This window comes from Rhinolophus sinicus, chromosome 8 (genome assembly GCF_057876585.1).
Source record: "Rhinolophus sinicus isolate RSI-liver-muscle chromosome 8, RSI-T2T, whole genome shotgun sequence".
Taxonomy (NCBI): domain Eukaryota; kingdom Metazoa; phylum Chordata; class Mammalia; order Chiroptera; family Rhinolophidae; genus Rhinolophus; species Rhinolophus sinicus.
In genome coordinates this window covers 79598382-79624858 of record NC_142508.1, presented here as the reverse complement: position 1 = coordinate 79624858, position 26477 = coordinate 79598382, and the positions used below count along the sequence as shown (strand labels likewise).

Below are 26477 nucleotides of genomic sequence, written 5' to 3'. Positions count from 1 at the left end.
AGAGGGGCACACTTTCGCGGATACTCCTAGAATTCTCAAGGTTACAAATCAAGAAAAAAATATCCCCTCACAGCTGTGGCAGGGAGAAGGAAAAGCCATCTTGAAATACACCCAGATCTTTCTCCAGAACAAAGGCCTACTCTCCACAGGAAAAGCCTTTTCCAGAGCCTTATTCACCTACAGGGAAAGAAATTGGTTAAATAGGTTACATCACAAACAGGGGAAGCTAATTTGTCCCACCGCCAAAGAACTTTTTAAATAAGCCAATGATTTAACATTATGAGCACCAGAAATAAATTACTTTTCTACATGGCAAGCTCCAGTCTAGTAACCAATTTCCTCCCTTATCCAATGACTATTTTAACATGACTTTCAGCTGTACAGGGATAGACTCTGGTCAATAATTCTTTAAAGAGATGCCTACTCAATAAACTGTTCTTGCTTTCTCTGAGGACATATATAGAGGGTGCCAAAAACAAAACAAACAAACAAACAAAACGTATGCACATTTTAAGAAAGGAAAAAACTATAAAACTGCAATACTCAATATATACCAATAACGAAAGATGAATACAAGTCACATTTGACTTCTGCAATTACAAGAGGTTCTCAAAGTGGTTCCCATCAACATCCAGATACTTCTGATTATGGCAAGCAACTGCTTGAGCAATGTTGACCAAAGTGTCCAGTTGTATACATTTTTTTGGCACCCCTGGTATATGTTCACAAGTATTTTTAGATATTAATCATTTTTTTTTTCTCAAAATGAAATCGTTTTCTTGTATTATGTTTCAAAGATAAAATCACATTAGCCTTCTCAGAGATAAATTTTATTACTAGGGCTTTAAAATGCATTCTAAAAAACTGCAGGGTAACTGCAGGTAAATCTGGGGATTGAGCGAAAAGGAATTCTTAGGAAAATTCTTGTTTTTTTTTAAGAAGGGCACAGGAAAATTCTACATCCTACCTACAGAACTTCTTAAGCGCCCTCTGCTGGCTACCATTTAGATAAAGTAGAAAAAAATGTAAATCCTTTTTCATTGGGGAGGTGAAGGGAGATGCAGGATGACATTGACAAAGCTATGGTGAAAACCGACAGGAAAATTTCCTAATTAGGCTTCAGGACTTCCAAACAGATCTGGCCAAGGGGGGGTGGTTAAAATAAGGGAAGTTCCTGTCAAGTCTTAGTATGTTAACCAAATCAATATGCAAAAATACAACAGCACTTAATATAAAATAAAGCCACTATAAACATTATTTAACACTAGACAAAATTAAGAATTTAAATATATTTCACAAACTTCACTAGGACAAGAAGCTTATACCACATTATTTAATCTATTAGTTTCAATATTAAGGTTTATTTTTTCTTCCAGAGGTTAAGTAACAATTTAAATAATTATCAGGATGTATAAATGAACATCCATTCAGATAAAACATTACTGCTTAAAAGTGGCTATCTAAGAAATATTTTGCATGTAATAAATATATTTTATGTTTAGGTTAACAGGCACCATTTTGAGAGCAGAAAAGTGGTTTTGTTTTTTAACCAATAAATAAATTACATTCAAGAAAACAAGATGTTTATATCTGAAGTATCATATATCCTTAAATGTTTTTCTTCATATAGCACCCAAACTTCCAAAATGCCTAGAAAGTATCTCCCAAAATATAACTCATACCTTGTCATAAAAATAAAGGCCAAGAAAAAAATCAATTTAAGACAAAATTTACAATTTATATTCTTAATTCCCCATTCAATAAAATATCAATTGCCAATTTATTAAAAGTAAATGAACTGTATATATGCAATCTGTTAGTGCTGAAAATCTGAAATATATATATTTTTAAAGTCTTTCTCAAAATATTTAAAATATTGCATCTCTGGTGGCAAACCTGAAAAATTATCAAGCATTTTATTTCCCTAGTTTTCATATTTCCATTCCCATCCCTAACCTTTTAACCTTTATCAGTCTTTTTTTTTTTTTTTTTGTAAATACACTTACTTATATCCCACACACAAAACACTGACAATACTCCTTGGTAAACAAGGAAATCCCAGAACAGTCCAAGCCTACAGCTTTGCTGCCCAAGTGTGGCACAGGCTAAATGATAGGGGAAAACCAATCAGTGGCCCTTATTGATGCAGTCAGAATGCTCCTGAGAGTCTGTAACTGGTTGAGAATTTGCTGATGTAATCCTGAAGGAAGTTTCAACACATTCTGCAGACAAATATCAGAGAATAAGTCTTTGATTGATAATTTTCCTATTTATTTCTGCCAAGGCGACTGAAAACACGAAAGCCTTTTCATCAGAGAGGTTAGCATAGATGTCAATTTCCTTTTCCTGTTTCTCTGTTAAAAGAAAAAGGGAAAGCTTAATATAAAGGTAGTAAATGCAGTAATTATATTACAAAATTTAAAGCTTTCAAGTATTTCTTTAAAGAACAATAAATATTATACATAATACTACAAGATATGTTAAATGTTATAAAGTATTATGCTACTGAACTGAAATTATTTTAAATTACACAAAGGAGTTACTGAAATGTCATGAACTCAATCGTAAAACTGGAGACTATATATATTTCTATACAGTCTAATATCTACATCATTTCTGTAAAAATCTCTACTATTTCATTCTCCTCACTAGTACTATATGAGCTAACTGTCTCAATCAGAATGAATTTTCTCACCCTACAGATGGTCCCTTCTGAACATCAACGGTTCCTTTATGAATAGTTAACTTCTTCACCTTAGCCCTGCTATGGAAAATAAGAATAACCAACATTTATTTCTATTTTTTCCCCTCCTGATTACAAATGCAATCCAAGTTCATGGTAGAAAAAATTTTAAATACAGAAAAACAAAAAAGAAATCACCTATCTCATAAGCCAGCTAAAATCACAATTACCATCTCTGTGTACATTCTTTCAAATTCTCTTTTCAGGCTCTACTATGATTCTGCTTTTGTTTTTGTTTTGACTTTTTAATCAAAGTTAAAAATACACTTAGCTTAGAGTCAAATAGTTTTTACAATACTTGCTACCCAAAACCCCCATGCACATTTCCCACTCTCCAGATGCAATTACTAGTTTTTCCCAGTTGTTCCTTTTTGTTTTTACCTATCTCTAAGTAACATTTTTATATGATGCTACTACTTGGCTTGTTGGTTTTAGGCATTATTGACTTTCCACTGTGGAAAGTTAGGATTTTATTGTTTTCCATCTCTTGCCCCCACCATACTCTTCCCTCCCATCTTCCCATTATATTTACATCACAATCTTGGTGAGATAATATTCAATGTTTACATTATTCTCACTATGTAAATGATTTCACTTTCTTTTTATATCTGCTTAGTTTTCATTGCTAATTGAACCCAAACCCTCTCCTAGTTGTATAAATCTTTCAGAATTTTTATACATTATTATAAAATTATATCAATTTTATCTTGAAGAAATCTTTCCAAGTCTGATCTGCTCCAATCTGAAATGGTTTCTCTCTAGGCCTATTGCACAACCATCTTGAGATCTCTCTTCAACAATGTGCTGGAGATGTCCCTCATATCTCTCTGTCTCTGTCTCTGTCTCTCTGTCTCTGTCTCTGTCTCTGTCTCTGTCTCTCTCTCATCAGACCTTGTGTCCCAGATCCCAGGATACTTTCTTTCTTGGTTTACGTCTTCATTTTGATGGCATGTATCTTGTAGTAGCTTCCTGAGAAAGGGAGTATGGATAGCATACACTCCCTTAAGACCCTGAATGTTGGAAAATGTCTTTAGTTCACCTTCACACTAACTTACAGTGTGGTTGACTAAAGCCTCGTAGATTTCCCCTTAGCATTGTGAAGGCAAAAAATTGTCTTCCAACAACTGGTGCTATTGTTAAGAAAACCCAATACCTTTTTATAGTATTCTTTTTAATTACTGCTAAATTTACACAGTGAAATACACAGATCTTAAGTGTACAATTGGAGGAGCTCTGACAAACATACATCCATGTAACCCACACCACAAACAAGATACAGAAAATTCCTCATGCTCCTTTCTAGTCAATCCCTCCCCACCCCACCAGCAATGACTGTTCTGACACCAGACTCATTTTACCTGTTCCTGAACTTCATAGAAATGGCACCACATAGTATGTACTGTTTTGTGTGTAGCTTCTTTTGTTCAACATGTTCTTGAAATTCATTGGTGCTGCTCATGTATGAGTAGTTTGCGCCTTGCTGAGTAGTATCCACTCTATTAATTCTAATACCATTATGCTTTGGCACGATCTCAACTTTGAACCATCCAGTGGGCTGGGAATTTGGTGAGCCATTGCAATATGGAAACTCAGTGTCCTTCAGGTCTGGGAAGATTTCTTGAATTATTTCACTGATGACTTCCTTCTCGATCTTCTATGTTCTTTTTCTGCAATGTCAATTATTTATAGATGTTGCCCTCAAACTGGTCCTCTAAATTCCTTACGCTTCCCATTCCATTTTTAAATTTCTTTTCCTATTGCTCTATGCTCTGGTACCTTTCTTCAGTTTCTGTCTACAAGCCTTCTGTTAAGGTTTTTCATTTCTGCAAATCATATACATATGTTTCTTTTGAGATTCGTATTTCAAAGTTCATTTTCCAGTTACTTTGCGACATCTGCAGTTTCCTTTTAAATATTATCTTCTTATTTCATGACAATATCTTCTCTTACTAAGAATATTGATGATAGTCTTGATTTTTTATTCTCCCTGCAAAAACTTGTTTTATCCAAGTTGTTTTCTTCCCTCTTGATTTGGTCTTGCCTTTCATACTAGATGCTTTTTTCCATAAATCTGGGTAATTCTTGGTAATATGCTCATATATAGGAGTTGAACCAAAAAAGTTGATTGGCTCCTGCACACCTGTGGAGCGTGACTGTGGTCATCACTTTAGGATGATCTGACTGGGCCATTTTCTTTGTGAAATCCTTAATATCTTCATTTTAGGTCTTTTCTCTTGGGCTCTGCAGAGTCCCTAGAGAAGATACTTCTAATCCCTTACCCGGAGGCTATAAGCCTGGTCTGGAGAACTCAATATTTACCATCTTCAATTTTCACTTAATCTTCCTGATCTTAATATTGTACTCCTGCCCTCAGTGAAGCCTGGGATCCCCTAAACCACAGACTCTGTCTTATCTTTTTCAAAGGATAAGCTTGGAGAGAGGGGAGGATGAGGTAAACAGCCTTAACGGGCCATTTTAGAAACCAGACTTTCAAACAAACTTGTTGTTAGCCTCACTTTCATCTCTACACTACTAGACATAACTGATGCACAAATTCCTATTTTAAAGCAGTGGTGCAATAAAAATCAGTTTCCTTCTTGGCGTTCCCCAAAGGAGCTTACAATTTAAGTTTTAAGGGTATCGCTTTCCAGAATTTTGCTGCTTCCCTCACTCCTTGTCCTTGTGGGACTTTTTCGTTTTAAAAAATATCCTTTTACTAGGATTTGGGGAGGCTGCAGAGCTGAATATGTTTATTCAATCCGCCATCTTGAAGTCTACATTCATTTTATATGTTCTAACTAAGCTATTCCAAATGGCCCAATATATTTAAATCAGTCAAAATGTCACTACTACATTACTAATATCCAGAATGAACATACTCTCCACATATAAAATGAAGACTCATATTAAAAAAAAACAAAAATTGTTGTTTAATGGGTTGTTTTCAGGATTTTATAAAGTTATGTTGTTATCTAGATGTCTAACAGGCTTTCCTTTCCCACTCTTTCTTCTGCCTGTTCTTTATCAAAATATAGAGAACAATAAAGTCAATTTAAAAATATGTTCTTAGACACTCAGCCAGGTTGTCCTTATAAAAATAAAGGTAAAGGTTGCTTCAAATTTTTCAAGTGCCCTCTGAGCAGGGCATCAATAAAAACTGAATAAAACTAAATAGCTACTTGACACTAAGAAGCATATCAAAGAAGTTTATTCTAAAATATATAGATACTTCGAAAGTCATATTTCCTCTCCGTATTATATTTAGAGAACATCGTCTGCCTCAAGGGTTAGCAAAATCCAGACTGCGGGCCACATCTGGCCCGCCACCTGTTTTTATAGTCTAACTGGAACAAGCCATGCCCACTCATTTACATATTGTCTATGGCTGCTTTCCAGCCACAATGACAGAGCAGAGTAGCTATGACAGAGACAGCATGGCCCGTTGAGCCTAAAGTATTTATCTGGCTCTTGACAGAAAAAGTTTGCTGCTGACCATCTCCTCACTCCCTCCCCATTAAAAGATTTGCTTACTTTACAAAACCTACTTTGAGCACTTTCCTGTTTGTATGAAAAGCAAATAAATTAAAAGCATATTTTACTCTAGAAATAGCTTTCTTAAAACTTTTCTATAAACTGAAAATACCTGGAAAAAGTTTATAGCCAAGTACATACTCTATTTTCAAGTTAACATGAAATGAAAGTCCCACCTACATACACAGAGTCCGAGCACAACTCCACAGACCTCACAGCCCGAGGAAAGACGGTCATTGTTTCCCCGTCTCCTCCGCCCTCCGCCAGAAGCATTCCTTTCTCCGTTCTTTGGGTTATATTCCCTTTACTTCAACGGAAAAGAATGTCCTGTTTTCTGGGCCAAGCAGTTTTTCCTCTCTTCTTTTTTCCCTGTTGACTTTTCTTTACCTAGTTCCCCTTCTGAAACAGTCTTTAGCACAGATTTCCTGATCATCCCACTGTTACAGCAGCACATTCAAATTGAGAGAAAGACTCAAATTCTCTGGCAGAGCAGTGTAACAGAAGGAAAGAGAAAGGGAGTCAAATTATCCGAGGAATTAAGAAGTATCTAAGCACAGTCTCCCAACAATACAAACAATATAAGCCTTGCTCCTTTAGCCATACAATATTAAGAAATCTTTCTTTTGACAAAAGTTAGGAACAGCTATATCAGTAAAGTCATGTTCCCTAACGGTGTAACTTTATTCAAATAAAAGCACACAAAGAGAGAAGTGGTGAACAGGTAAAACATTCTCAATGTCTAAAATAAAAGAAATTTACATTTATGCTTGAATACTTGAATACCTGAAAAAGCAAAGCATAACTCACAAATAACGTAAGAAATGCATTTCACTGAAGATGAAATTATTTTGAAAGAGGTTTCTAAAGCATCATAAAGAGCAACTATCCCTTTTTTTCATTAATTACTGGCTTGAAAGCCTCAATGTAAAAAAGGTATTTATGGGCACATGGAGATTCATTATACTATTCTCTCTACTCTTGTATAATCCTTGACATTTTCCATAATAAAAAGTTTTTTTTTAAAGACAGATAAAGAAAAAGAGAAGCTCGGGTTTCAGTTAATGGTTAAAAACCAATTACTGATAGACTATTCAAAGTAGGGAGCACACAATGAGCAATTTAAAAATTCATACTAAAGAACACTTTCAATAGCCAATGTAAAAACCACAGTATAACAATTTGAAGTCTTAACAGAACTCAGATTTATCTTTAAAAAAAGAAATACACCCATTTTTAACAGGCTTCTCCAGGATGTCACATACAAATTATTATCTCTGAATTTTACTATCATCAGTTTATAGCAAAGTGAATTTTACCTAATTTAAACCTTCAGTTTTCCAATAAGAATTAAATTTGTTTTTTTGTTTGTTTGTTTTTGCTTTTAACAAGCATCTATCTTAGAGGAAATGCTTTCAAACTGAAATTTGAGTGGTAATTTTTAAGTCCAGGAGTTCAACGCCTGACAAACACTTTCTTCACTACTATCTAATTAAGATCTCAGAAAATATAAATACTTGGGGGGAAAAAACTGCTTGAATTTTTTCATACCTCTTTCTTCCTCATGTTTTTTGGCAGATGCACTTTTAGGTCTTCCTCTTCCTCGTCTGATATGATCTGAATGGCTGTTACTCCGAGACCTCTTTCTGTTTTCTAAATCCTTATTTGCTGTAGAATTTATCTTCTCTCTCCTAACTCTCTCTGTCCGCCTCCTCTTGGCCTCATGCTTGTTTTCTGTGTGGATGAATAAAAGTGATATATTTTAGGGCTTAGCAGGAACTGTTTGCCTAAGTTCTCACTGTCTTCTTTTTTCTTTCTAAATAGCACTAGAATTTGCTGCCTGGCAAATACTTGTAAAACTACAACTGTAACATCTAGGCCCCTCACATCCACGTACGAAAAAAGAAATTCAACAGAATTTAGATGATCCACATGACCACATAAGGTAGGAGGACTCTTGTAACAGAAAACGTTTTTTACCTTGGCACCTTTAATTTCAGCCCTTACAAGTTTGCACAATTCCACAGCGAACTTTCTGCCTTTTTCTCTGCTTCCAAGCTAAAAAAGGTGAAGTATTAGAAAAGGAAAAAAAAAATTCCATTCCTTGTTGCCCCTACCCAAATTATAGACTGAAATATGTCAAGTATTCAGAAGCAAAACTGACCTTAGCCATACTATATTAAGGTTACCAATAAAAAGCAAACAGAAAGCATCTATAGAAAATATAAAAACACTAGAGAAGAAGTTTTGACTTTAGCCACAGATGAGGTCCTTTCTGACATTCTAAGAGCATCTGATTCCCTAAACAGAATAGCAATAGGGGAACTTTACTCAATATAGTGATTTAATTAATACAAGAAGCCACTCCCCACTCTAAGCAAATCAGAACGTTGGATAAGACAACCAACCATTTAAAAAAAAAAAAAAAGAAAAAAAAAAACTTGCTTTAATACATACTTGATCTCAAAAACAAGAGAGAGAATTCCCCAAATGCTTAAATTAATGGTGGCAAAGGGACAAAACAAATAAGAAAATTCACATCCCCAAAACTCAATGGAACAATTTAAGAGATTGTAAATAAATATGCTTAATAGACAACTGTAAATTTCCTTTTAATTTTAAAGTAAAATAGTAATAGTTATTTCCAAGTACCATATCCTTGGAGAACTAGTTAATTGCAGGTCTCAGATTAGAAATATACCAGACGTTTAATTATTCCAGATTGCAAGAAAGTTATCAAATACAACCAGGGTCTTGTTAAAAGACTCAAGGGTAACTTAAAGAGGCTCCCACTGACCATTATAGGACAATTTGAGCATCAATAAAAGCAATGACTATAATAGATTGAAACATATCAAATATACTTAAAACCATGAGTACAGGACATTAAATACAAAAGCAAAAACGACGTGGCCACCATAGGAAGATGCTAAAGAACCAACTCACTATTTTGGAATCTTAAAAGGGAAAGAATAAAGCATGTAACCTGCCTTTTCTATTCAAACTGTATCACTCACTGGATAGCCAAAGGGCAGATGGAGAAGTTTCTCATTTTAGAATTATTGCAGCTAAAAAATGAAGAAGGAATGATAAAATCAGAGTATCACCATTTTCAACATGAACTAAAGGATCTAAGTGCTAAATATTACATACAACATACCATACACAAAAATTAACTGACAATGAATTGAAGACCTAAATTAATACATAAAACTATAAAATACTTAGGAAAAAACAAAAAAGCAGGGGAAAGCTTCATGACATTGGATTTGGCAATGATTTCTTGGATATGACACTAAAAGCATAGGAAACAAGAGAAAAAATAGACAATTTGGATTTTATCAAAATTAAAAACTTTTGTGCATCAAAGGGCACTACCAACAGAGTAAAAAGGCAACTCATGGAATGGGAGAAAATATTTGTAAACATACATCAGATAAGGGACTAATATCCAGAATAAAAAAAACTTCTACAACTCAACAACCAAAAACAACCCAATTCCAAAATGGGCAAAGAACTTGAATAGGCATTTCTCCAAAGATAGACAAGTGGCCAATAAACACATGAAAAGATGTTCAACATCACTAACCAAAATTACAAAATATCACTTCATACCCATTAGGATCGTTATTATCAAAAACACACAAAATAACAAGTGTTGGCCAGGATGTGGAGATTGGAACCTTTGTATGTTGCTGGTGGGAATGTAAAATGGTGTAGTCGCTGTGGAAAACAATATGGCAATGCCTCAGAAAATTAAACGCAGAATTACTATATGATCCAGCAACTCCACTTCTGGACATGTATCCAAAAGAAATGAAAACAGGAAATCGAACAGGTATGTTCATAGCAGAATTATTCACAAAGTCGTAAGTATCCATCAATGTATGAATAAACAAATATGGTATAAACATATACCAGAATATTATTCAGGTGCTACATATGCTACAACCTGGATGAACTCTGAAGACATCACGATAACTGAAGTAAGCCAGACACAAAAGGACAAATATTGTATGATTCCACTTATAGGAGGTAACAACAGTGGTCAAATTCTCAGGCACAGAGTGGTTGCCTGGATCAGGGGGAGAAGAGACATGGGGAGTTTATTGCTTAATGGGTATGGAGCTTCAGTTTGGGAAGATGAAAAGAGTTCTGGAGATGGATAATGATGACGATGGTTAAATACACAATATGAATGTACTTAACACCACTGAACTGTGCACTTAAAATGACTAAAATATTAAATGTTATGTTATGTATATTTTACAATAAAAGATATGAAAAAAATGAGATTTAATGAAAAAGAAGAAATCAGAAAACAAGATGAACTCTTAAAAATTAAAATCTAAAAGACAAAGTAAATAAACACAGAATTCTAAAGATAGAATTATAGATCTAGAAAGAGAGATCAATGAAATTTCCTGGAACAAAGCAAAAAGACAAAACAGAGAATATGTGACAGCTGGGTGAAGAGCAATGAAATTGCTCTTCCGAGAAATTCCAAGAAATCTCATACTACTTATCTATGACGTAACTGCTAATTATCTACCTGATATGCATTCTCCCCTCTTCAGTAAGAACAGAATCCTGATCTGTTCAAGAGTGTAGGGTGCCCAGCTAAAATATAAACACACTTTCCAAGACTCCTATAGGTGAAGTGGCCCTGAAATTTAGTCCTGGCCAAAGAAGACATGGCAGTGGAACTGGGGAAGGTTTCCAGAGAGATTGTTGAATGGGATCAGCGTGGCTGGCATGCCCCTTTGTGCCTCTGCCCTTCCCTCTTCTTCCTGCTTGGAATGCTTATGGGATGCCCAGAGGTACAACAGCTACCTGGTAACGATGAGAACAAAAGCCACATCTTCTCCAGATGGAAGAAAGTAAAGAACCTAGATCCTTGATGATCTCATGGACCCACCAGTCCTGTAGTGCCAACGGCATCTCTCTTCACTAAATAGGAAAAATCAACTATTTGTCCAATCCTGATTCAGTCATGTTTTCTGTAGATGGTGATCCTCATGTGTCATCCAATGAGGATGTCAGAAGGAAAAGCAAAGAGAATGGGGAAAAACAAGTAATAGCTAAAAATTGCCCTAAGCTGAAAACTCAGCCTTCCATCGGAAAGGATTGAGGGCAGAGGAAGGATGCAAACATTTGTGTGTGTGCAAAGTGAAGGCATTCTCCACAATCCAAGATAGGAAATGTACCACCACGTACATGTCTTTCATGAACATTTTTCCAGGTCTGAAACAATTTCTGCAAAATTTTTTCCAGAAATAAAAACTCATGGGTTTAAAATAATAATAATAATAATAAAAATGGTATATAAGAAAAAGTGAGATCATCCCTGGTATACAATGGAAAGAAATCTTAGTATGACAGCTGTGCAGCAGAGCTAAAGTAAGTCTTAACTGGAAGTCAAAGGAGTCTATAAAAAAAAGGCCTTAACGATTAATACACATATCATTATGAGCCTAAAAGTACACGTGATGCTATGCATTTTTTTCACCAAAAGGCAAAACTAAAAACTATATAAAAGTTATGTTCCATATATGAATGTATAGCAATTTTAAGTGATTAGCATGTAAGAAACAATGTTTTCTGAAACAAAACTAAACCTTCACTGCCAAGTAATCCAGACTTGAGCATCACTTACTACTGAATGATGTTCAATCACTTTGGGTTTATAAAAGGTACTGGCAGTAATATTTCTGCTTTTTTTTTTCCTAAACTGAAAATGAATGTCATTTATAGACTTCTTTGCTTATTTAACAGCCTTTGCCTATTAACTTACCTTAGAGAATAATTTGAAATGTTATGTTTAGGTTTAATTTTTTCATCCCGTTTTTTCCTTCCCCAATAAAAAATGCGGAGGTTGTTATTTATTTGACTAAGTTTAACCTAAAGCTTATACCCACTGAGAAATAGTTAAATACTAATAAACAATTCCAATTTTTTACTGTTTTAAATCTTTTTTCTTACCTTTAGAGGAAGGCTTTTATGAACTAGTACAGTAAGTCCTCACTTAATGTCATTGATAAGCTCTGCCACATTAAACAAAACACCGTATAATAAACCCAATTTTACTATAGGCTAATTGATATAAACAAGAGTAGTTCCTACAGCATCTCATTGACTTTATCAACAAAGCAACATTATTCGAGGACCTGCTTTATCTCATTCAGAATTTCAGTTTACTTTTTTTCCTTATAGTTTTATAATTAAAATTTTAAAAGGAATAAAGGTATATTCATGATTATTAAATACAAAATGGCACCCTTGATGTCACTAACCACCTGGAAAACCCATCTGGAAAACCAAACTTAAAGATTCAAAAACTGCTTCTGTCGGTATTTGGTAATTGACCAAATATTTGAATAGATAACTACTACAGTATTCAAGGTTTGATCCACAGTACAGATAGTCTCAATTTTAGGAAATACAATAATCATTTTAATCTCTTTTTTAAAGAAATTTCTTCAACTTGACAGTTTAAGGCTTAAACTCAAGGCTACTTTTTAAACTCTCAACCATTCAATTTAGAAATAAAATTCTACATGAATGAGATAGTTAATTTTTAAAATTTTATTTCCATTTAATTCTGGCCTCCCAAAAAGGGTAAAAGAAACAACACATACTTAACTCATTTGGAAAAGATGTGAAAGACTGTCTTGAGGTTCTATGCACCTGTACAAAACACTGAGCATTTCTTAATACAGCTTTATTTGTTAACACTCATCTCCTTCCTCTCACCAAAATTAATTTGAAACTTGTAAGAATCTCAATTTCCATAATAGATTTTGTTTATTTATACATATTTTCAGTTCCAGTGTCCTACCTCCCTATTTCCATGTATGTTATAAAGACATAAAGATGATAGGCATATATGAAAAATGTGAGTTTTGAACAATTCAAACCTAGATAAATCTATTTGACTTAACAGATTACTTTCCTCTTGCGTGGCACAAAGTTACAAATAACTAAATAAGGTTTCAACCCACTGAAATGTAAAATGATCTTTTATAGTTTTGATTTCACTTTTAAATTAAGTGCAATTTGAGCTTTAAAGATGGTTGTCTCTTTTGTTTTAAATGTTGAATTATACAAATAAAAGTCTTCCTTGATTCCTCCTTGTTATCCAGTGATCTATCCGTGTGTGCATTTACTGAGTAATATTACATGTAGAAATCATTTTGTGGGGTCTTAAAAACAAATGAAAAATAGAAGTACCATATGATCCAGCAATTCTACTTCTGGGTATTTATCCAAAGATCACAAAAACAGTAACTCGGGGGGCAGCCAGATGGCTCAGTTAAGGTTAGAGCGCAAGCTCTGAACAACAGGGTTGCCGGTTCGATTCCCACATAGGCCAGTGAGCTGCGCCCTCCACAACTAGGTTGAAGGACAATGACTTGGAGCTGATGGGCCCTGGAGAAACACACTGTTCCCCAATATTTCCCAATTAAAAAAAAACCAACAAAAAATACTACCTCGAAAAGATATATGAGTATGTAACCCCATGTTCACTGCAGCATTGTTTACAACAGCCAAGATAAGGAAACAACCTAAACATCAATCAATGGATAAATGGATAAAGATATTCAGCCATAAAAAGGAATGAAATCCTGCCATTTGTGAGAACAAAGATGGACCCAGAAGATATCATGCTAAGTGAAATAAGTCAGACAGAGAAAGACAAATTCCATACGATCTCACTTATATGTGGATTCTTAAGAAAACAAACCCCAAGCTCAGAGACACAGAGAACAGATTGGAGGTTGCCAGAATTGCGGGGGGGGGGGGGGGGGGGGGGGCAGGGGGAACGAGCAGTAAAATAGGTGAAGGGGATCCAAAAGGTACAAACTTCCAGTTATAAAATAAATTTAAGTAATGGGAATGCAATGTATAGCAGAGACTATAGTTAATAATACTGCATTGCGTATCTGAAAGTGGTGAAGAGGAAATCTTAAAAGTTCTCATCATAAAGTTGTCAAAAACAAATGAGTTCATACAAGTATTGTTTTGCACCTTTTTCTTAAGTGTTTTACAGATTTTTCCACATCAGTAGCTGCATCCTTCTTTCTAATTAGCACATACTGTTGTTCCCTAAAAAGTATACCCTACTTTATTAACCATGCCCGATGATGTTTGGCTTAACTACATTTTTGCTACTACAAACAGCATTGCCTGAAAATCCTAATAAATATTTGTGCATAATAAACAATTAGATCTCTAGGCTACATAGCTATTGATAAAGAAGTCTAGCATCTAGGTTATGTGCATTTAAAACATCTATCTACTGTCAGATTCCTCTCCAAAAAGGCTGTGCCAACTTACACTCTTACCACTAACTAGCATGACAGTAGGCATTTTGCCATACTCATAAAAGCACTTAGAAATCCTTTGTTTTTGTCAGAATGTGGACAAAAAGAATAGCATTTTATTTTAACTGTATTTCCGATTGTTAGTGAAGTTGATCTTTCCAGATACTATGTATTATCCATTTTCATTTCTTCTAAAATTCTCTGCTCATTTAAACTGAAATGTTCTAGATCCTAGTGACAATCTTCATCAAGTACTATAAATATAAACTATAGAGGTTTGTAAAATTATACTCTTCTTAATTTTCTACATACTGTGGATTATCCAAGGCACAGCTTAAGAAATCTTAAAAAATTTAATGATAAAAATGAGTATTTTACTGAGTACCTGTAACATACCAAGCTTTGTTCACGTTAGTCATTTTCCTAAGCACTTCATCTAACTTTGATCCGCTAAGGCTGGTACTATAAATCTATCTTATACACACGTCGACAGCAGCTGCTCGCAGAGGTTAATTAACTTGTTAGAGACAAAACCAGAATCTGAAGCTGAGCTCCACATCTGTACTACATCAAACTGTTTTCCAGGCTTTGAATACTCTTAACTCTCTTCCTTAAAACACTTTCCTCCTTTGGTTTCTATGGTACAGTCTATCCCAGAGGTTTCTCTGTCGTTTCTAACTATTCTTTCTGTTTCTTTTGCTACTTCCTCTTTCTACGCTTCCCTGTTTTATCTTCACTTCAAGGTCACAAGGCCACTCTAATTAAACAACAGAACCTTAGGCAGCTCCAATGTAAAACAATAATGAATTGCTTCTCACTCATCACCATGAATTCTGTAACCCCACTCTCCACTGGTTGTTCTACCACTGACATTTATTTCTTCTCAATTATCTGACCTCCCTACCCACTTCAACCCAAGACTGGAGTTTACCAGAGTTCAGTTCTTGGACTCCTTCCTCTTCCTACCCTACAGCACAAGTTCATCCATTTCCATGATGTCAACTACCACCTATTTGCTGAAGGCTTTATCTCCAGCGAAGACTATTTATTCCCTGAGCTTCAGACTATACGCCCAACTAGGAAAACAAATCCACATGGGTGGTATTTCACAACTACATCCAAAAGTAAATTCTTCATCTTACCCTCAAAACTTGTTTTCCCTTTTATATTCCCTTTGTAACCAGTAAACCAAGTCAGAAATCTGGGCGTCATTCTAAACTCTTCCCTCTGGTTCAAATGATTCTGATTCCTTAACACTTGTAGTATATGCCCTTCTCTCTGCTGTGTTTCTTCCTTACCTCATTTCTCACCTGAATTATTGGTGTATAAAATGGGCCCCAAAAACTTGTTGATTAAAAAGAATGAACACACTTGTCCCATTAAGGGCATGGACGATGTCTTACTCATTTTGGAGACTCAGAACTGAGTTTACATGCCACCCCAGCGTATCTACTAAATGAGTCATTCCAGGGTTCCCATACTTGAATCAAACTCTTAGGGAATAAGATCCAGGAATGCATTTTTAACAAGCTCTCTGGATGACTCCTATATAACTAATCCAGTTACAGCCTTTTAAAGAATCAATAAATTAAGTGCATTCTCATGAAAAAAGGAAGCAACCTCAAACAGAGGCAGAAATGGGATGAAACAACTTTTCTGCCGCCTTTATATAGACGGAGGATAAACAGACATAAACATAAACAATTGTTGCATCATCTGCTACTATAACCACGGTGTTAACTTGGCATCCTCACTCAGTTAACATACTGCAATAGCCCACTTTGGACCCCAACAAACTATTCTCTAGACAGCAACCAGAATGATGTTTTTAAAGGCAAATCAGAGTATGCCACCTTCCCCTCACCCTATCCCGTATCCTAGCAACAGTTTCTCTCCCCACATTTTAAGAACAAAATCCAAACTTCTTACTCCGGGTTACAAAGCCCTACAGAATCTGGTCCCTGCCTGTCCCTCTGGCCTCATCTTCCACACTCCCCTGCTCCTACTGTCTACAATGCATCCACACTGGCCTTTTTGTTCCTAAAATATACCAGTGCTTTCCCAGCCTTAGAATTTCTGCATTTGCTATTTCATCTGTCAACAATGTTCTCCCTGATCTGATCATGACTAGCCCCTTGTTCCTCTTCAGCCTCACCTTAAATGTCACTTCTCAGAGAGGCCTTCTCCAACCACTCAATCAAAAGTAGCCTTCTAGTAACATGCTAGGACAGCACTCTATTTTAATTTCCTACAAGGCGTTTATCACAAGCTGATAGTCTCATGTGTTCACTGTCTATTTCCTGTCGTCACAATTATAAGCTCCTGACCGTGAACCTGCCTTGGCAGTACATTCATTCATTATTTTATGCCCAAGGCTTAGTACAGTGCCTAGCACACTGCAGATGCTCAATATATATTTGTAATAAATCTATTCTTAATTGAGGATCATCACTGTATGAAGTTCTGACTTTACCAAAGAATAACAAAATTTCATCTTTTATAAATATATCCACTCTATAAATCCAATCTGTCTAATTAATGGGAAAGTAAAATTCAAACAAAATTACTTTTTAGATACTCTAAATCAGGGAATTGTAAACAATAACCAATATGTCTAAAACTTAATTCACATCAGAATCAAGTTATATTTTTCCAGCCACTAGTTTAAAAAACTTCAACATTGTTACAAATTTTGCCAGCACAATGAGAATAAAAACCCAAATGTCCACCAACCAGTAAATAAACTGTGACCATACAAATACTAAACAATAAAAAGAAATTCTTAATTTATATATACAACATGGCTGAATCTTAAACTATGCTCAGTGAAAGAAGCCAAGCAAAAAAGAGTACATATTATATGATTCCATTTATATAAGTTCTAGAATTGTGACAGAAAGCAGATTACTGGTTATCTGGGGGTCAGGGGAGCAAGAAGTAGAGATCACAAAGGGAAACCAAAAAGCTTTTGGGAATGATGGACATGTTCATTATCTTGATTGTGGTGATTGTTTGACTGGTATAAACATATAACAAAACTTAACACTCGCTTAAAACCCTTCAATGTCTCTCCATCCTCCAAAATAGAAAATTTGTTACAAACTTTATCAGCATTATAAGGGAGTTAACATTTAAATGGAATTAACAGTAAACTTATAATGCCATAAGCTAATTTCCAATAGATAGTAAAAACCAGACATACTTCAATAGATTTTAATTTTTAACTTCAACAGAAATGTAAACAGTAAATTCACAAAAATTAATTTTAAATTTCTACATCAAGAAGCTAAAAATGTGGTAAACTCTCACAATTACCTGCAGAAGTTGGTGATTTCTCTGGGTGCTTTGCATTTAAAAGTTTTCTGCTAATAAATATGTAACCACAGGGACATGATTTACATGCAACAGGAACCTGTAGGAAAAAAAAACACACACATTATTTTTCTACTGTTAAACATTCGGTGTTTATGTAGTCTCCTGAATAAGTTATTTGAAATAGAAATCATATTTATTTAAACCCCACCTCCTTACAACAAATTATTTCAGATGAGTATTGTGTCCTATATATCTTCATATTCTAATACTTTATAATGCCATCAATATAGTAAATGAATGAAAAATGTGTGTTGACATAAGTGACCAATAGAAAAACATAACAGGGTCAGAGCCAGGAAAAATGTGTGTGGGGAAAAAAGGTATCATTTCCTAAAATATTAGTTTGAATAGCAGTTTATAGAGAACAAATCAGAAAAGGGAACATGGCTGGGAAGTCATTAAAGTAATCCCAGGATAAGATTATGAGAGTCCAACAGGAATGAAGAGTAAGAATGGACATGGAGAAAAGGTAGATGACCTGCCAAACATTTCAAAAGGAAGAACTGAAAATGACTCAGGTTCTAACATGAGAAAGTAAGACGCCAATTACCACTGACAAAAAAAAAAGAATAGTTTACAACAACCAGTTTGAGGTGGCAAAAGTACAGCACAAACAAAAGAGAATGTAGGAGTTGAGTGAGATCTAGGATCACAGTTTCAGCTCCAGGAAGGACACTGGATAAAACAATGTGGACCCTGAGAAAGAAGATACCTACTAAGAAGGGCTCCTGGAGGCTAACTGGGCTCAAATTTTAAAAACCTACTGTGTTTCCCCGAAAATAAGACCTACCCGGAAAATAAGCCCTAGCATGATTTTTCAGGATGACATCCCCTGAACATAAGCCCTAATGCGTCTTTGGAGCAAACCTTAATATAAGACCTAGTCTTCCACAACTAAGATTGAAAGGACAACAACTTGACTTGGGAAAAAAAAAAAAAGACCCGGTCTTATTACCATAGCAACTCTTTCTACATAGGGGCCTCTCACACAAACTGCAGCAAGGAGGAAGCCTGCAGTGAACTGCCTGGCTGCACTGCGTTCCTGCCATCTGAGCCAGCCCTTATAAAGGAGTTCCTGGAATTATATTTTAACCAATAGGACTGAGGCTTTCCCTGTCCAAATAGAGCTGCACAGCTCTAGCTCCATCAGCATCTTCACCAACCAATCAAAGAGGATAACTTTTGACCAATCAGGACAGTACTTTTGGGACCAAACTTCAAGAATTTGGAATCCTCATTTGCATGAGGACAGACCAATCAGGGAGCAGGGGCAGGGACTTCTCTCTATATAAAGTCAGCTCCCCTGTGGCTAGGAGAGCACACTTTCCCTTTCCACCAATGCCTAAAGACTACATTTCCCTGGCTGGAGCTGAAACACCAAGATGCAACACCATGGACATCTCGCCAGACCAGAGTGGAGACAAACAGGCAGAGCAGAACAAGGCAAAGCTGTCTAGTAAGAGAGGGACCTCTCCCCAGGGCCACCTCACAGCCATGCTGTATCACAATCGAGCTGTCTGCACTGAATTAAGTTTCTTTCATCACTGCATCCCAAACTAGGGATTCGTGTTGGGGTTGAATTGGCACCAATGACCATCGATTGACAACACTTAAGCTCTTGAAGTTTGTTACAATATCTGTAAATACATGTGGCTCCTTTTTCTGTTTCAAGTCTATAAATATTTTTAAAAAACCAAATGTTACTGAAAAGTATTGAAGAAATTTTTACATTTCCCCCCAATAATCTCTTCACTAATAACCTTAATGATTCTTGGACTCAAGACATGTTAACCAAAAACCAGAAATCAATCTCAACAAATACTCACAGAATAGTCAGAAAATTAACAATTCCCTTTATAAGATTAAATACCATTTGACCATTGTTCTGCCTATGTAAAAGTTTGGTTTTACAATTAAAAAGCTTTTTATCCATGTATGTACAGAATGCCTCATATTCTAGACTATAAATACTTGATTTAATTAAGCTGAATTAAAATTTTGGCAGAATTCCTTTTCTTTGCATAAAAAATATTGAATGAGCAAAGGATCTCTAGTTTGTATTTAAGAAAAATAACAATAAATCCTATTAAAAACTAATTGTACTCCAGATATGTCTAACAGCTTGTTTTATTAAAAATGTGATGAGATTCTTTCAAACCATGACAGGAAATATAACATTACATTCTTTAATAGTGTACAATCTGCCCAAAATAAGTATATTTGTCATTTTTGAAATTTCACATCTTCATAGAAACCAAGCTCAAAGGCACTACTGACTCATTTCCTTTACACTTAGAACACATCATTAAGGGCATCCACAGTAATATAAATTGTTTTCAATTAATGCTGTTCAAAAAACACAGAAAACATGATGTTCTTATTCAACAGAACATCTTATTCAACAGAACACCTTTGCTACTCAGCAAGCATTTTCTTCCAGCTACTGAAACTCAATAAATTTAAATTTAGGTCTCTGTCTTACACACAAGAAAATTGTATCAACCCGTATCTAGAATTAACAGAGAGTGATACAGTTAGGTGAGAAATGTACATTTGGCTTTGGGATGAAGAATGCAAAAACACTGATGAATGGATAGGTTGACTTTCATCCCTTAATTCAAGTGTTTTATGCTCAAGAAACATTCAAGTGCCTGAGCTAAGTCACCCTGAAGTCCTTTTTAAAATAGAAAGTTCCTTCCCCCCATCCACCAAACTCGGAAAGACAACCAACCAACCACCGCCACAACCCAAATCCTATAAAAAGAATTATTAAATAGGGTGGACAACTTCCATAATATTATTCTTTACATTATAGTGTAATTTAGATTTTAAACAAACAGCCTAACCTTCCTTCAAATTTCAGTTGTAATGACAAAGAGTAGTAATGAAAGTTCTAATGCTACACTTTCAGAAATTTAAAATGGAAAAAAATCCAAAGTTTTCTTTACTGATGGCTTACTGTGCATCAATTTATTCCTTGAAAAATGTATTTAGGCTGTAGTTTTACAAGTAAAACAGGTCAAAAAAACCTGCAAGAAACAAAATCCTGGTCCTATATTGTTTCATTGATTTAAAAAGCTCAAAAACAACCACATTATAGAGAACTAATTTATATTATTCGCTACTAAGAGAACTAAAGTTACCTATAGTGGACATGTTTACTATACGTCACATAAAATTTCGAATAAGTGAAAAAAAAAAAGAGCTGCTCTATTTTTTAAACATTAAGGCAAAACAGAAACATATACAAAAGATACCAGAAAATTAACAAGAACCATGAATACTGATACACACAAAATGGCTCAGTAATTTGGGTTTAGTGGATGTGAAACCCCCTTGAAAATGAAAAGCACTGTGGTTTATTTAGATGTTTCAGAACTATATTTTCAATAGAAGCATGTAAAGGGGATGTTATCAAGCAACTAAAAATCTAGATCTTTCTTGTTTCCTGCTCTCTGTACTTGGTTTTTAAACTTACACAGATACCCGACAGACAGACACACAGACACACACACACACACACACACACACACACACACACACACACACAGAACGTGTATATCTATTCAACTGGGGCCATTTCCTCAAACTTTAAAGATTTCACATTTATATTTATAATAAATTCAAATTTAATATTTGTAAGGCAATTAGCCTGTATTAGCAGTATTCTAGTGGTGTTTAAAAAATGGCTTTCTGAATTATAATTTTTTTCTTGTTTATAAGATGTTTGCGCTTTCAAGTAATTAAAATGCTAAAATCTATTATTTTTTTCAATTCAGTTACTTTTAGTAAAAGATAAATCACTTTCAAGAATCACCAAAAAATTTAATTAGTCCTCATGTATATTCTCCTAAGTATTTAACAACATAGCAAACCAACATTTTAAAATTATATAGTAGCTTGCTATGGATGGACTTGTGCCCTCTCACCCCCAATTCATATACTGAAGCCCTAACCTCCAATGTGGTGACATTTGAAGATGAGATAATTAGGTTTAGATGAGGTCACGATGTGGGGCCCTCAGGATGAGATTAGTGCCACTCTAAGATGAGACACCAGAGAGCTCTCTGCCAAGATCTTGGGACATCCAGCCTTCAGACTGTGAGAAAATAAATTATTGTTTGAGCCACCCAAACTATTTTGTTGTGGCAGAGGAGAGACGGTATAAAACAAAATTAATGTCATCTTTCCAAATAAAATGCTGATGTTTTGTTGAACAGTTACAGGGACTCCTACAAGTTTATTATCCTTTCCTCTTTCTTTAACCAGGATATCAAAAACAGGTTATTTTTCCCAAAAGGTAATTTTATGCCAAGTAAAACAAGGTCAGGATTTGCAGTGACTTGTGCCCTACAGAAACTGGAACGCATAATGCATACCATGTAAACCTTATACTTCTGCACAATTAATTGGAACAAACGAAAATGATTTAAATATTAAAATAAATCCCGCAAAGAGACTTAAATTGCAAAGTCCAATTTTATCAGAACTTAACAAATTTAGTTTATTGGTAAGAATGGGAGTTTAACTTTGGAAAATATGACTAAATTATTTTTATAATGCATACTCAAACTCCTAAGATCAATAAACTGTAATTCTCCTTGCACAATCTTCCTCTGATCAGCATTTCTACCACTGCCGATAAAAGATATTGAATAAAACATGTTAACATTGTGTGTTACAAGATTTGATCAACCAATTAGATTGCTCCTTAAAGAATGCACTAAAACCAGCTTATTAAAAGTCTCCAGCCATTTCAAATTACTTCTAATCAAAAAAAAAAGAAAGAAAGAAAAGGAAAGGGGGAGGAGAGAGGTAGTCATTTTGAAAAAAATTCTCTCAGTGGAAAAGAAAAAAACACATCCAGATCTGCATGTTGGCATGAAATATGAGACTTATGAATGGTTTTAATTGAGAGTTTTAACTCATTAGATTGTAAAGCTTTGAGGAACCTCTATTATTCTAGTAAAGAAAGAGGCATGCTTAAACTAAAAACAGCAAAATGAGAATTCTTAAAATACAGCTCCGACACCATTAATTGTGTGTAGAAAGCAGTCAGTTAAAATTCATGAAACCACATTTATATATATATATATATATATTTATATATATATATATATATATATATATATATATATATATTTTTTTTTTTTTTTTTTTTAAAGATCCGGAAGCAGAAATGCCAATTTTTAACAGTGGATACGGTGGAGGGCGGGGGAAATGAGCGCCCAGAGGGAAGGGCTTTATGGGGGCGTTATTCAATAATGTTCCATTAGAAACAATGTAAAGAAAAAATTCACAATAATTTACGTCAGAAATGTATTAAGGGTATAATGAGCACCCCCAAAATCTCCAAATTCGCCGAAAACTTAAAATCATTGCGGCCCCTTTTGTCACCTTTCGGCGTGAACCCAGGGCGCGGTGGGGACACTTTTGGGGTCCACCGTGTACCGCTGATGGGAACAAAGCCACCCTCCGCGACAGGACGGGGCTTTCGGAGCCAGGACCCTGGGCTCCCGCTGGGCACATCGGGCACCTCGGAGGGGCCGGAGGGGCTGGAAGGAGGGACCGTGCCCGTCCTCTTGGGCCGCTGCCCGCACACTCCCGCCGCTGTCACCCGGAGCCGGCCAGGCGACTCAGGGACAAGCCCACGCCCCCTTCCGCGCGGCCCGGCCACAGGACGGACACTCGCCCATCTGACCGCCGCCAGGTGCGCACCGGCCGGGCTGCGGCCCCGGGCGTCGCCCCGGCCGCCCTTCGGCTCAGCCCGGCCGGGTCCGGGCTCCCCCGTGACCGCCGAGCCCAACAGCCGGCCCTCCACTCGGCCGCCGGGACCCCGGCGAGGCGGCCTCTCCACAGCCAACGGCCGCCGCCAACAGCCACCCGCCCGAGCGCGCCCGCCCCGCCGCCCGCGATCCCGGCCGCGGCGCCCACCTGTTGGTCGCACTCGGGGCACGATTTGGTGGCCATCTTCACTTTCTTGGCTCGACTTGCGGACATGCTCCTCTCCGGCGGCGGCGGCGGCAGCGGCGGCGGCGGCTCGGGCTCCTCCCCTCGTACCTCAGCGGCCCGGCCTCCGCCCGCCCGGTCCCGGCTGGCCAGACTGAGGCGCTGGCGGGTGCGCGCGCGCGTGCGCGAGCCTGCGTGCCGAGGGGGCGGGGCGCGGCGTGCGCCGGCTCCGTGGGACAGCCGACCGTGCGGCCACCCACCCAGGGCCGGCCCTCCAGCGCGTCCCGATCGATTCTCACGAGAGGAGACGGTCGGGACCCTCCCGCAGGGCAATGGCCACGCCTCTCCCGGCCGTGCGGTCGGCGTGGGGGCGTGGCGTGGGCGGGACATGGCAGTGACCGGCGTCAGGCTCGACCAACGACTGCACATAACGCAGATAAGTGCTGGGCACGCCTCCTCCGGAGGAAGGAGAATGAAAGAAAGGAGGTAGAAGGTAAACCGCTCAGCACCTGGCATTTAATTAGCTTCAGTAAATGTTAGCAAGTCTAATCATTGAGGAGTTGTAGTAGACATATGATTAACGACCTGGACCCAGGATCGGGGAGTGAAAATTCATTCGTTTATTTAATAAATAATTGCCAAAATCCCACTGTCAGGCAAATATGAATAAAATGTATCGGCGTCTGGCCCTTAAGGAGCACAGTCTAGCTATTTAGACCAGCGCGACTTACTGTCCACAATGAAGAACTAGTTTTTTTCCATCCATCAGTCACTCATACCTAGTTAAGATAAAAATAAGTCACTGGTAAAATGAGTGAAACAATACACAGAATACACACATTTTAAGAAAGGAAAACTGTATTAAAATTGTAATAGTATACACCGATAACAAAAGATGAATACAAGTCACGTTTGACTTCTGCAATTACAAGATTGGCTCAAAGTGGTTCCCATCAGTGTCCAGACACTTCTGATTACGGCGAACTACTGCTTGAGCAACGCTGACCAAAGTGTCCACCTGTGTACATTTTTTTGGCACCCCCGGTGTATACAAATGCAAGTTCATTTTTAGTATATGTGCTGCCGAAGCGAGCATGGAAGTTCATTTTTTAAATATGGAATTTGACCGACAAAATTACATTTCAATAAACAACAGAAACAAATAAAACATAAAAAATGATTTAAGAAAACATACACTTTGCCCAGAGAAAATTTGCCAACCAGCATTTGTGAGACAATGGCTATTACACTGGTAACTTTTCATTCTACAATTCTAACGAAAATATAGGTATGAGTGAGATTTCTGTTCTGCATATTAAGTGCCTATCAGCACTCTTTGAATGAATACAATGTACATAAATATTTAAACTTTTCCATGTGACAAATGAGGTTGTTTCTTTTTTGTTAATTTATACTAAACTAGGTTAGATTAATAAAAGCACTGCTGTGCCAAGGAAAATTTATGTCTAAACTAGTTCTAAGTTCTCATTGTTAATGAAAGAATGTCCAAACCTATAGAAAAGTTTTATAAAAGTTCATTTGAACCAAGTTTTTGAGGACCTGCCTGGAAGCCAAATCTCAACAGATTGAGAAAATGCTCTGGAGAATGACAATTTTGCAGTTCCTTTTATGCATTTAGAATCAAAGGAGGAGAGGTAAGGAAGATACATGAAATTCACTGGTGGTAGATTAAGGAGGCGGGAGAAAGCAAAGCGGGGAAATCTCAAGGATTGGATAAAAAGCAAAAATGAGAAACAGACTTCTTTTACAACAGTGGGTACAGGATAGTTAATTAACATTTACAGCACATAGAGATGGTATTTGGGCAATAATGTAACAACAATGAGGTGTTCTGTGGTTTCGGCTCTGGTGCCTGTGATTGTGCCTTTAAGGGGTCTGGAAAAGAAAACACTCTGACGTTTCAAAGATATGTTATCCTAGAAGCATGAGAACAATGGACAGGGTTCACTTAAGGTAAAGCTGACCTTTGCTAAGGAATCTATGGACCTGGGATGTGACTACCTGCTGTGACCTGCCCAGTTAGGAATGGTGATCGGACCATCCTGTGTGATTACTTTAGTCACTGAGCTTGTCAGACTTGCCATGTGGTACCCCATACCTCCCCTCCCCCAGCTTGTCAGGTTTATTTCACAGTCCCTTTTTCACTCACATCATGGTACAAAAACTATCTCATGGAGATATGTTAATGGGAATCAAAGGATAGATTTTAAAGCAATTTCAGTAAATTCATAGTTCATTCTTAAGCTTTACCCAAAGTGGACTGATGATGCATTTTCAAAATTCATATTCAATTGTCATAAGTAGCTACGTCAAACAATTTATCCCATAGAATAAATGTTAAAATTTAAAAAATTTTTCAATGAAAGAAATGATTTTCACATCCATGGTTTTCCTATATATGGATCTTCTTTTCAGGAAAAGTACAATTCAAACTGTTCTATCACATGTGTAAAATATTGAATTATAATTTTTCACAGATGTGCAAGGTCAAGTTCATTGTCTCTTTCATTGATAATTGTTAAAATATGAAACATAAC

At 36.5% G+C, this 26477-nt stretch overlaps 1 protein-coding gene across 3 annotated transcripts; it reads right to left on the bottom strand.

Moving 5' to 3' along the window:
• Window positions 1-1319: 1319 nt before the first annotated feature.
• HDIP1 (HDAC and MIER1 interacting protein 1) lies at window positions 1320-24547 on the bottom strand. Of its 3 annotated transcripts, XR_012490224.2 has the most exons (5): window positions 23905-24534; window positions 17911-18007; window positions 7823-8005; window positions 2696-2764; window positions 1900-2354 (listed from the first exon to the last, which is right to left on the bottom strand). XR_012490224.2 is itself a non-coding variant. In XM_074314958.2 (4 exons), exons 1-4 carry the CDS (start codon window positions 24346-24348, stop codon window positions 2236-2238), a joined length of 843 nt encoding a protein of 280 aa, XP_074171059.2. In that variant the 5' UTR covers window position 24349; the 3' UTR covers window positions 1320-2235. The 3 variants fall into 3 exon arrangements, 2 of the variants coding, with proteins under 2 accessions (XP_074171059.2, XP_074171060.2); XM_074314958.2 differs by lacking the exon at window positions 2696-2764 and having other exon boundaries at window positions 1320-2354; window positions 23905-24349; XM_074314959.2 differs by lacking the exons at window positions 2696-2764; window positions 7823-8005 and having other exon boundaries at window positions 2090-2354; window positions 23905-24547.
• Between the last annotated feature and the right edge of the window lie 1930 nt (window positions 24548-26477).

Coding starts and splice junctions, on each gene's coding strand:
- HDIP1 (XM_074314958.2), bottom strand. CDS start 24,348: ATGTGCAGTCGTTGGTCGAGCCTGACGCCGGTCACTGCCATGTCCCGC. Junction 18,008..23,904: donor GCCCCGAGTGCGACCAACAG/GTGGGCGCCGCG, acceptor TTTTTCCTACAG/GTTCCTGTTGCATGTAAATC. Junction 8,006..17,910: donor GAAATCACCAACTTCTGCAG/GTAATTGTGAGA, acceptor TCATCCACACAG/AAAACAAGCATGAGGCCAAG.